Source organism: Barbus barbus (genome assembly GCF_936440315.1).
Source record: "Barbus barbus genome assembly, chromosome: 14".
Taxonomy (NCBI): domain Eukaryota; kingdom Metazoa; phylum Chordata; class Actinopteri; order Cypriniformes; family Cyprinidae; genus Barbus; species Barbus barbus.
In genome coordinates this window covers 2,295,543-2,308,332 of record NC_136742.1, presented here as the reverse complement: position 1 = coordinate 2,308,332, position 12,790 = coordinate 2,295,543, and the positions used below count along the sequence as shown (strand labels likewise).

General features: G+C 38.4%; 1 protein-coding gene across 1 annotated transcript in view; it reads right to left on the bottom strand.

The window, feature by feature from the left end:
• Positions 1-6,780: 6,780 nt before the first annotated feature.
• The window catches only part of l3mbtl3 (L3MBTL histone methyl-lysine binding protein 3), a 64,350-nt gene continuing 58,340 nt past the window's right edge, over positions 6,781-12,790 (bottom strand). The window contains exons 20-22 of the mRNA XM_079433825.1: positions 12,406-12,560; positions 12,174-12,236; positions 6,781-8,179 (exon numbers count right to left, since the gene is read on the bottom strand). Of these exons, the coding sequence (XP_079289951.1) occupies positions 8,036-8,179; positions 12,174-12,236; positions 12,406-12,560 (362 nt within the window). The 3' untranslated portion in view covers positions 6,781-8,035. The remainder of the gene's footprint in view (positions 8,180-12,173; positions 12,237-12,405; positions 12,561-12,790) is intronic.

Below are 12,790 nucleotides of genomic sequence, written 5' to 3'. Positions count from 1 at the left end.
ATTTACTTTGTACTTAATAGTGTTGAAAGAATGGTTTATTTAAATGTTAAAGAGTGACAAAATACAGTTGCCATCCCATAATACCTGTAACATTGTCCCTGTATTTAACTGTAAAGTTCTGGCAAACACAGCTGCCAGATTTTTGCCATAAATTGAATAAAAATGGTCCTGCTGGTTAGGTATGTTTTGAAGCATGACAGCTGGTTTGAGCTGGTTTAAACTTGGCCATGAGCTGGTTTAAGCTGGTCCTGAGCTGGAGCTAGTTGCTTAGGACCAGCACATGACCAGCTTAAACCAGCATATGCTGTTTTTTTCAACAGGGGTGTGCTACACAGAACATAATAAATTATACAGCAACAATAAAGACCTGTAGTTCATATTTGAATATGCTTGATCACACAGAATATCACCAGCAGCCTTTCAGAACATTAAGGATGTGCAGTTTCCATGGAGATGCTGATGCATGTTGCCGTGACGCTGAGGAAGGAAAACAAGTTCACACAGAGGAAACATGATTTGAACTCACAAACTGTTTTTTCTGCAGCTACTATGTGCTGTCTACTCGCTCTCTGTGATAAATGTTATGATAATAGGGATGATGTAGGCCTAGTTAGTGTAAATGGAATCAGTCTGTTTTATAATGTTTTGTGAAATGGGACTGTGCAGTCTCCAGCTCATAAATGGGCCACACAGCTTCTTTTGTAATTGCTCTTAATATGGAGCAAATACATTTGAGACGTTTTGCAGTCAAACTGAAGGATATATTATCTTTTCTCGTTTTGAGCTGTCCATTACAATCTAAATTGATGCTTAGATTTCAGTTGACAAAAAGACTCTTGCTATGCCACTGAATGTAACACACAGACATTATGTTGCATGCTAATATGTAAGTTCATCTGTTATTGTTTCAGTTGCATGCCTTATTGTCACACAGAGTCTGTTATGATTTAACTGTGCATGTGTGAATATGACCAAATAAGTGTGCCAGAAAATTCACACTTATATATTTGCATACACCATACAGTAGAACACAAAATAGTCACTGAGGTCTATAAAACCTAGAGAAAGCTGTTAGCATTCCCATATATCTCCACTGGCACAAGACCCTCGGGAAGCATGCTATTTGGAATCTGTCATCTTTGTTCATGGGTCCACAGAGCAAATATGAGCCTATCACCTGAGCTCTAAATCCCATGTGACTTATTACTGGCGTAGCAGGAAAATTAAGGCATGGCAATGCTGGTTCGCTGATGAAATTATAAGTGCCAAACCCTTCACAATGTAAGGTAAGGTAGTAATATAAATTTCAAGATTTTAGAAGAATAAATCAAGCACATGAACATTGCTTTCATAAAACAGTTATTAAAAATGTTGAGGACAAATTGTCATTGAATAATCGTTTTATTAAGCAATGTACAGTATTTATTTCACATTACAGATGTTAAAGTGAAGGCTGGATCCTCCTCTGAGGTAGAAGGAGGGGGAGAAGTGTGGTGAGGATTCAACAGTGACACATGAAAGCTACGTGTAATGCAGGATTGCTCTGTTCGATGATAATGAAAGTTGAACTTTTTGGGACAAACTGGGCCACTAGTATTGATTCTGTAGGAGTGAAAGGGTCGGATGGATGCGAAGATGACCACTTCCCAGGACAGAGTACGTAGAAAACAGCAGAGTTAGCCACAGTGAGGTGAAAGTGTTTTTTATCCTTCCAGTGCACCCTTGCAAGGCTGGTTCTGTGATAGTGGCTTCAATAATCTGGTCATCCAGGGTTCACTGAATAGGCTTGGTAATCATAGGGATGTAAATTCAGGCAAGATTTCAGTTTCTTAAGCAGAAAATTTGGGAAAAGTCAGAATGAAGCCGGGAGAGGGTATCCACCTTGGACCCTAGACCAGTGGTTCTCAACTCGAGTCCTTGGGAAAGGACTGAAGACATCCATAACGTGTACTGTTGGGGGTGCTCCAGGACCAGGCTGGGGAACCACTGTCCTAGACAACAGGTAATTTAAAAAGAGGTGACAGAAACCCTTTAGCCAGTGGCACCACTCCTCCACTGCCAGCTTGATGGCAAAAAACTCCTGGTTGCCTATGTCAAAATTTAGCTTGACCAGGGAGGAGGAGTTTACATGAGAAGGCAGCAAATGGATGGAGTTTTGCTGGACCTCCCTGTCGCTGAGAAAATGAGGATATCAGTGTTGACTAGAACAGCGAGAAGTCTCAGAAAACCTTGTTCATTAACCACTAGAATACAGAGGGAGCGTTGACTAGGCCATATGGTATGACCTGATACTCACAGTGGCCTGTAGGTGTTATTAAGGCGGTCTTCAATTAATCTCCATTCATCTGCATTCTGACAAGATTGTGAAGGCTGAGCTTTTTAAACACCGTTGCTCCCCTCAGCAGCTCCGGGGTGGGTGAGATCAGAGAAAGAGGATATTTATACTTGACCCAATTCTATTGAGATTGCAGTAATCAATGCAAGGGCACAAGAACTCCTCCTTTGAGTATCTGCATATATAATTCAGTCTGACATTTTGGAAATGGCTATGGCAATTTTACTTATACAGCACTATTAATTACAACCCAGGTTGTCAAATGTGCTTTACAACAAGAGGAAAATAAAAACACATTTACTGAAAAAAATAAAACAAAACTGTACTGTAAGGCAGGAAAACGTCAACACATATTGTTTTGCTGGTTTGTTTAGTGTATGTTGTGTGAAGATGAATGCCGCTGTGAGACACTGGCAGTGTGAATGGGGCTTGACAGAGAACAGGTGCAGTTCCTCCCACCCAATTATTTGCATCACCAGCACTTTGCATCACCACACTAATTTAAAATGAGCAAAAAGCATGCACACCTGGATAGCTCAGACCTTGTCTGTAAACTGTGAATCTTAAATGTTTTTCACAAGCAGCTACATGTCTGTCTCTGTTTATGTTTGTGTGTAGTGTATTGAATGGGTTGCGTTTGTAGGTGTAATTATAGTACAATTCTCGACAATCCAACCCAAACCCTGGCTACGGCTCTGATGAAGCATGAATGCATGTACAACACACATACTGTCAGATTTCCTTGAGTGTTAAAAGCACACATATTTCTCTTAAAACCAAGACTGTAAGATTAAAACAGCAGGAATGTATCTTCAAGACTGTAGATAACAGTGGACGCGGTGACATGAATCTGATGAAATTTTCGAAAAGCGGTAATTTACAAATAAGATTTACAAAGTTAAAGGAAGGGACGTATACATGACGAATATAAAGCTTCCTTTCAACAACAGTCATGTTCAGATTTGCCCTATCAGGAGTAGAGGTCTGTTAAAATAGATTAATCCCTAGAGAATGTCATTATTGAGCACATCACGTTCCAACACTTTTGTCAACATCTCCAGGGCTCAACACAATACAAGTCATTGGTAACAGTAGACATAAGAGTGTGTATGATGTAGATTCTTGCAATGTAACATTGAATGCCATTTTGCACATCGAAAAATTACATCTTACTTTCTTCAGTATGCGGCTATTTCATTTAGAGCTTTTGCCTGTGTCCTGTTCCATGAAGTAAGATAAATAAACTCTGAGTTTAAGGGTAGGTTTAGTGACAAAACCAAACAAATCCAACCTGGTTTACAGTATAATGAGTTCAGTGGGCTCACAACATTCACAATAAACATTCTCTGTCAGCTCAAGGTTGAGATCCAGAGTTTATGATTTACTCTAGAACATGTGCAGCAAACAGCCAGTTACGTGAAACATGGAGAGAGACAGTTCAACTCGCTTCGTTATGAAAAATATCATAAATGGAATGTATTTACAAGGCAAGAAGAAACATCATTATAAAGGTGCCTATGTATTTTACTATATACATATATATATATATATATATATATATATATATATATATTAGGGTTGCCACCTTTGATTTGTGAAAAACCGGGACACTTTTTTTTTGGGGGGGGGGTCAACCCATATTTGCAAATATACTTTGTTAACAGTTACCTATATTTGTCCTGCTCTCCCTGACGTAGAGGCACTCCCTGACATAGATGCACTCCCTGGCGTACATGCACTCACTCTGGACTCCTTTCTACATTAAATACACTTTTGTATAAACATTGTGTAAACATATACTGTATAATTATAATCTAATATAAAATCTAATCATTTGTAGAATGATAGGCTATACTCTTTAGCAATTAAAACATGATTACATGTATTATAATAGATTATAAACAACTTTGTTTTGTTTTTGTTAACTTAATTTGGGCAACCTAAGACTGACATTTCTCACCTCTTTTTCCATGTGTATTTCTCATCCCTTTTTGCTGCCTGCAGAAGTCCCGGCTGTCCCTCAATGAATGCTTTAAACTCCAAGCATGATAATTTAAAGTTTAATCTAACTTGAAGTTCAGCTTTGACCAACCCCACTGACATCCTGTTCCTTATGTCACACTGTTTCATCCTGGATGTGCGCGCGCAACTGACGGACAGCACAGGCAGTTGCTAGGCGATAAGTTGAGCTTCCAATCAAATAAAAGTAAACGCCTGGCATTGTAAATCCACTGTTTGTTTACCCGTTTTTACCCGTTTACGGACACAGGATTGGATGTACACAACCATGAAGAAAAAACGGTTTAATTTGAAACCAGGAAATTCGACTTTAGAAGTACATTTTCACAAAAAAACGGGAAAGAATATAAATTTTCCGGTACTGTCGCTCAAAAAAGAGAACAATCCCTGGAAAACCGGGACGGGTGGCAACCCTAATATATATATATATATTGAGAGACAGAATCTAAAAATAAAAATCCAGAAATCACATTGTATGATTTTTTAACTATTTATTTGTGAATTACTGTGTCAAATAAGTAGTTGATCACTTGAGTCAAAATTTTTTAATATTTGGTACAGAAGCCTTTGTTAACAATTACAGAGGTCAAACGGTTCCTGTAGTTCTTCAGCAGGTTTGCACACACTGCAGGAGGGATTTTGGCCCACTCCTCCATACAGGTCTTCTCTAGATCGGTCAGGTTTCGGGGCTGTCGCTGAGCAACACGGAGTTTCAGCTCCCTCCAAAGATTTTCTATTGGATTTAGGTCTGGAGACTGGCTAGGCCACTCCAGGACCTTGATATGCTTCTTATGGAGCCACTCTTTGGTTTTCCTGGCTGTGTGCTTTGGGTCATTGTCATGTTGGAAGACCCAGCAATGACCCATCTTTAATGCTCTGACTGAGGGAAGGAGGTTTTTGCCCAATATGTCACAATACATGGCCCCGTTCATCCTCTCCTTAATACAGTGCAGTCGTCCTGTCCCCTGTGCAGAAAAACACCCCCAGAGCATGATGCTTCCAGCCCCATGCTTCACTGTAGGTATGGTATTATTGGGATGATACTCATCATTCTTCTTCCTCCAAACACGGCGAATGGAGTTAAGACCAAAAAGTTCTACTTTGGTCTCATCTGACCACAGGACTTTCTCCCATGACTCCTCTGGATCATCCAGATGGTCCCTGGCAAACTTCAGACGGGCCTGGACATGGGCTGACTTAAGCAGGGGAACCTTCCGTGCGATGCAAGATTTTAAACCATGACGTCTTAGTGTATTACTGATAGTAGCCTTGGAAACGATGGTCCCAGCTCTCTTCACGGCATTGACCAGCTCCTCCGTGTAGTTCTGGGCTGATTCTTCACCATTCTTAGCATCATTGATACCCCACGAGGAGAGATCTTCCGTGGGGCCCCAGTCCGAGGGACATTGAAAGTCATCATTAGCCTCTTCCATTTTCTGACAATTGCTCCAACAGTTGTTCTTTTTTCACCAAGCCGCTTGGCAATTGCCCCGTAGCCCTTTCCAGCTTTGTGAAGGTCTACAATTTTGTCTCGTGTCTTTTGACAGCTCTTTGGTTTTGCCCATGTTGCTACTTAGACTTTGGCTGATTGTGGGGTGCACAGGTGTCTTTATGACAGCTAACGACCTCAAACAGGTGCTACTAATTTAGAATCATGAGCAGAGTGTAGCTGGACTATTTAAAACAAAATAACAGGTCTTTGAGGGTCAGAAATCTGGCGGATAAGCAAGTGATCAAATACTTATTTGACACAGTAATTCACAAATAAATTGTTAAAAAATCATACAATGTTATTTCTGGATTTTTATTTTTAGATTCTGTCTCTCACAGTGGAAATGCACCTATGCTGAAAATTGTAGACCCCTCCATGATTTCTAAGTAAGAGAACTTGCAAAATCACAGGGTGATCAAATACTTATTGATCTCACTGTATATACACACACACACACACACACACACAGGTGACTTCTTAAACATTTGCGGCAGAAGTGGTGTTTGTTCTTACTAAGTAGTCTATGCAGTCCATTTAAACCATGAGTTTAGGAGAACACTATTGCATATATGACTTTCTTGTTCATCTCACTGAAAATGCAAAGTCAGGTGCATTGCATTGTGGAATACCTTATTCTATACAGTGTGCTCTGTTACATGGTGCATTTAGGCAAATGTAGTAGATAAGCCGAAACCCATCAAGGCATTCATGCATACAGTATAATCACAAACTGAACTGCAAATACGGGTAGTATGCTATTCTGAACACAGCCGATGTTTAAAACATTACCTACTTTTTGAAACAGGTGTCAAGAAATCAATTAAAGAGGTATACTGCTTTATCACATGCAAATGTTATCAAATAATAAACCAGCAATAAAATAAATGCCACATTATAATATTAATCATGCAATCACTAAAAAGACAATTGTGTTGACAAAGACCTTTCAATCAGCAAGTTTATTCGCAAATGAATTACAGTGAAGTTTAGTAGTCCATCCACTGGTTTCTGCACTTCCACTCTAAACCATTGCTTATTTACACATTTTATATTTAAATTTTAAATCCCCAAACTAACAGTTCATTATACGCTCTCGTGGCATGAAGAAAATTGACATGATAAATGAGTTTTGAATATGGGAAATCATACAGCCGAGTGCAGTAAGTTTACTCATTTTCAAAAAGTGAGTAAAAACAGCATTTCAACACAAGCTGTTTAGGTTTGTTAACATACATGTCCACAATGACGTGTTCAGCACATTGGTTTTTAAATAGTCAAAGTATTAATCTTAAATAAATAAATGGGAAATTTCATGTATTTTTAATGCTGCATACCTCAGCAACAGAAATAAAATGAATACATCTGCATATCAATGAAAAATGACACTTTTCTTCTTACACTGTGCACATGAAGGCATTCTGAATATTAAGGTACATTCTATTACGAAATACCAATATGGCTCTCACAATTATTATTTGTGCCTTGAGTGTAGTTTTACCCTCCGAGCTCCATTTCTACATCCATTGTATCAAAACAAATAACGAAAGAGCGCTACGCTTACATCAGTCTCCATTCATAAAATCCATGACTTAACCGTAATGAAGGACTGTGGCATGATGCATTAATATGGCGTCACAGCACACTGGAAACAAAAAATCAAAGAGGATCCATGCGTTTATCTAATGCTCTGATATTCAACCCCATTCTGCTAGTCCTCCATCCAGAACCCTTTCCAAACACTTAAATTATCTACAGCTATGAATTAAAGGAGAAGAGATATCAATATGAGTTGTAACAGAAACAACGAGAGTCAAAAGCAGACATTGTGCGGCTCTTCAGTGCATGTAGCTGCATTCGTTTAGCACCTGAATTTAGAAAAGCGCTAGTGCTCCAATAACCCCTCAGTAAAATATACATTCTCACCGACACTATGATGCAACAGCACTACATGAAGTCATCATGTGAGTTAATAAGTGCATACAAATATGATTATTACTGACAGCGCAGACACGTTCTTTGTGCTGTCTGAATGAATTCTGAGTGTCATCACGTGTGTATTATCTGCTCATTCGGACATTATCTACATCGTGTTGGTCATGTATAATAGTGTGGTGTGTGCTGTATGAATCTTTATGATGAGCCCTTTGACTGAAGCAGTTCTGAACTCTCTTGGCTGTCGGTCTGTCTGGTCAGAGTTCGTTGCAGGCAGAGTTTTCTGTGGTTTTAAACATTAGTATAGAGTTGTATATTTTGAGAGCCGGCCCTAGTTTAATGCTGAGGATCTTCACCAGGTCCACCTGAGTCAATAACAGGAAGGCCTCGCCATCAATTTGCTGAAACCAAACAACAATAAATTAGCAGATAAACATACACAGCTGTCAGAGCAGAAGATGCATGTCCTCTGCAATTCTTTGATTCAGTGTCATTTCTAGGTGAAATTCATGCAACAGAACAAACACAGAGACGTTGAAATTTAGGGATTTTATATAACCATTTAGTTAAATATGAAATATTAAAACAGTGGAAAATGTTTTATATTTTTAAATAATAATAATGTATTGATTTGTATAATCCAGCAATTAAAATACTGCATAAATGAAAGGTGCTTCATGTCATTTGATTATTTTCTCTTTATATTTTGATCTTCATGGACACAAATCAAAAGATCAGATAATAGCAGATGCACCATATTAAAATTCTGGCTGATACAAGAAGTTGATAATTATGTTATGTGTTATGGATGATAAACAATAATATATCAAAACAATATCAAAATGATCATTTATGTAAATGAATTAAAAGAAACACACTAAAAATGTTTAAATGTGAATGTAGGCACCATGTGCGCAGAATGACAAATTTATGTTTATTTTGAAATTGATTAAAGTTTATATTTAAGAATTATTTAAGATATTAGTGTTTTTAAAGATGAACTTCAAGTGAAATGACAATAAAGGTCATCTAAAATTCATATTAATACTAATTATTAGAAAACCACAGGTTTCCTCAAGATTTTCCTCTGGGCTTTTATAATGGGGTTTGTCTAATTTATGTCTGCGATAAACAAACACATGATATTTGTATGTTTCGATGTCAACGTAAACACATATGATTTTAAAAATAAACATCAAAATGTCTGTTTTAAGTACGGGTGTGTGTGAAGCCCAGCTCACACGGTGCGATTTTGGCCATGATTTGGTTCCAAATTTTGAAAATCCTAAAGTATTCCTATAACCCAATAGGCTAAAATCTGTATTCTTGTCAGAAGATTTGGCGCACAGTCCTGCAGTGTGACGTCTCTTACGACAAACGTAACAACTGTCTTTGTTTTTCTAGACATGCCATGGTCAGAATTAAATGCATATTGTTAATGCAAATTCATATGATATGTTGCCTTTGCTATGATAAACACTGGTTGTGCTGCTGTTTTCATGTGGGTGTGTAGTGTTGCTTACACCATTCAGCTCGCAGCCACTGGGCTGATAAAGTAAAACGGGAAGTTTTCTTGCACGCACTAGTTTTAATGCGTTTTGACTGTCTTACAGTCTGACGTTAATGACAACTGAATCCCACAGTGACATGATCCTCATGTTCGTACAATCTGACAATCAACAATCATAAAGGACTATTAAAAATTGTACAGTGTGAGCCCGGCTTAAGTGAAGTTGTAAAGTCGATTTTAACAAAGCTCATCGTTCTGAAAAGCACGGTGTGCTCTGATTGGCCTGCTATCCAGTGTGTTGTGATTGGCTGAATGCCTCAAGCGTGTGACGGAAACGTTACGCCCCTTACCGTATTTGGAAACACACAAAAGTTGCGCCTTCTTTCTTTGCATAAACATTTGGGTGATGAGGCGTTTTAGGAAGCCTTAGACGAGTCTTAACTTTTATAAAGAATCTCTCTTTGGGTTTGAGACTTTAGTCTTTGCAACTTTATGGATCTTATCTATGCACGAACAGCTTGTAACACTCCAAAGACAAAGGAAAACTTGAAATCGCCATATGACCCTTTTCATTTATATTTACCACAGACCTTGTTTTATTAATAAACTGAAAAAACCCATTATAAAAGCCCATAGGAAGATCTGGAGGGAACACATGGTGAATTAGTCTTCCAGGTTTTGGCGTCACAGCAGCTGCTGAAATCTAAAGCTATGCAGATACATGTACCGCGCTATCAACAGCATGGCAGAATCTCTAGCAGTTTCCACATCTCTGCTATAGCACTGGATATACTGTACAGTCACACTGACAGCACAATCCTGTGTGAAAGTCAAGTGTGAGATGATATGGAAATGTACTCGGGTGCCGATGACATTTAAACTACGCAAACAGGAGAACTCTTGTTTTAGCCTATAATTAGTAACCCCATTGCATCTGTTCCTTGCAATGACAAACCACATCCTCCCATTATAATAAGCAGATCTGTTCACACAGGAAAGTGCCTCGTTACACCATTTTTACACCACTGGATTTCCAGAAAATTAACTATGATTTCAGTAAGGGATAATGCACATCCAGCTGGTTGTTATAGCAGAATAACCCCCAACAGGGTGATCCGCACTTGTATCACACTGAAGGGGGTTATTCAGCGATGACAACCGGCGGGATGTACATTATCCCACTTATTACACGACTCCATGATTCTGAATTAAATTACTAGAACGCAAAGCTTCTGCAAAGAAAGCAGTTGAAGAAGAAATCGCACCAGTTTGTTAGTTATCTCATAATCCATTATAGTGTACAAAACAATTGTCGCAAAATGGCATCAACTGCATTTGTATGAAACAAGTCCGCGATACCAGGATGACATTCATAATATTGTTTTGAGTCTTAATATTTTATTAGCTAAGCGAACACAAAGCATCCACAAACAAAAACTATTCCAAGCAAGCATATAGCACTGACGGCAGTTAACCGGATGAGCCTGTGTTATCAGCATTTACTGGCTGTTATTGTGGAATAACATACCTCTGAATGTCGCGACTGACCAATCAGAATCAAGTATTCCAGTCAGAGTCGTGTAATAAGGTAGGATATCTTCAAGCTTACATATTACACATTGACACATCCGGTGTAGACAACATCCAGCTGCTGCACCTGCACCATGACTGATGTTGGTCACTTTCAACATAGACACAGTGTTTCAAATGAAGATTTAAGTGGTGCTTTCAACTTAAAGGTTCAGTTGAGAGGAAGACATAATCACTAAACACATCACTAGATAGACCACTGCAATCAATCTAATGAGATCACAGCACAATGAGTGAATGGAACGGGTGATTATGTGAGACAAGTGCAATCTCAGTAAATCCAAAGCTGCTGTCATCTTATAAGATCTTTTCAGATAAATGTTCATGGGATTCAAAAGTCTAAGTCTGGGGCCTGGAAATAAACAACATGTTAGAAATTTTACAGTCTGAATATAAATAATGGTTATGACAGAAAATGTCAAATATCTATTTCACAAATCCAGACATTTCGAGTGCTGTTGCCACTGATTAAAAAAGGGCATATAACAAATACTAAAACATTCAGAAATGCATGTGAAATGCAACTGTTATGCTAATATTATACATTTTAAACCACAAAAAGTTGCATGCAATTAAAACATTTTCACAATCGGTAATGTGTGTGGAATAGATTGGCTGCAGGTAATTAAACTCATGCCGATACTGTAACATTGATTTTAACCAACAGTTCAATAAACAGGAAGTTAATGTTAAGTAACTTACATTTGAAACACAATATTATCACTTATTTTGCCTAAATGTCATATGCAGAACAGAGATATGTAAAACATCCCAGTGCTGTTTTAATACATATCAGCAATTTATATTATAAAACAAACTGTTTCATAATATAAAAGAACACAAGGTAGAATAATGTTCACCAGTGCTCTGAGACTTTTACACCCCAATGTAAGACAGGACTAATTAATGCAGCTCCCATTTGCACATATAATTAAAAAACACAGGACAAGACAGAAGCGAACATGAGGAGAGAGAGATGGGAAATAAGAGCAGACAGCAGCTCAGAGAGCAGGATTATTTAAAGAAGCAGCCCTCTGGCCTCTTTAACATTCTTGTTAGCTGTAAACAGGCATGATGCTGTGACGTGGGATGACTTGACATGCCTATAAATGGTTTCAATGAGATCTCCTCACATTTCCTATCATGCCCCATGCTCTCTTCCTTATGCATTATATTGTGTTCCTAAAATGCTTCAGTTACTCCAGCAGCCAAACCTCATGATGGAAGACTAGTTAAATATTTCCCACAGGCTTCAGTCGTTCTGATTCCACTCGTGATTAAAGGGAATAATTTACCTCCTCTCTGAAGGTGCGCACTTGCTCCTCGCATCCTGGAAGTCCTTGGATAAACCCGATCACCTGCAGAATAACAATGAGGATTAGAGGAGGTGCAACAGCTGAAGTTAACCGATCCCAAAACAAATAAACTGATAAAAAAAAAAAAAAAAAAAAAAAAAAAACTTGCATTAATTCAACAAAATTTGAATAGCAAGTGGGAAATGCAGATGCACGCGGGAGCTCTGTGTACCTCATCCACGCTCCACGCTGCCACTTTACTGGCCGTGATGCCTGCCACTGTTGGAAGTAGCTTGCTGTGCTGATCCCAGCAGTGAGGCATGCTGGGAGATGGGCTGGAACACGGCATGAATACAGACCGGTGCAAAGCCTGCTGGAGAGTCAGCTCTGAGAGAAACAGAGAGGGAGAGAGAGTCAATTCCATAGAAAACCAAGCATCATTCTGCCCTACTCAGGGTACAGCAGACAATGCTTTGAAATTTACAGGGAAATTAAATAATTGCATAAATTACAAATATGATAATATTTCTGGCTCAAATCCGAAAGACAATCATTATTCTTATAATGTTATGGCTGATACATATTAAACTATTGTGTCCAAAAAAAATTTAAAACAC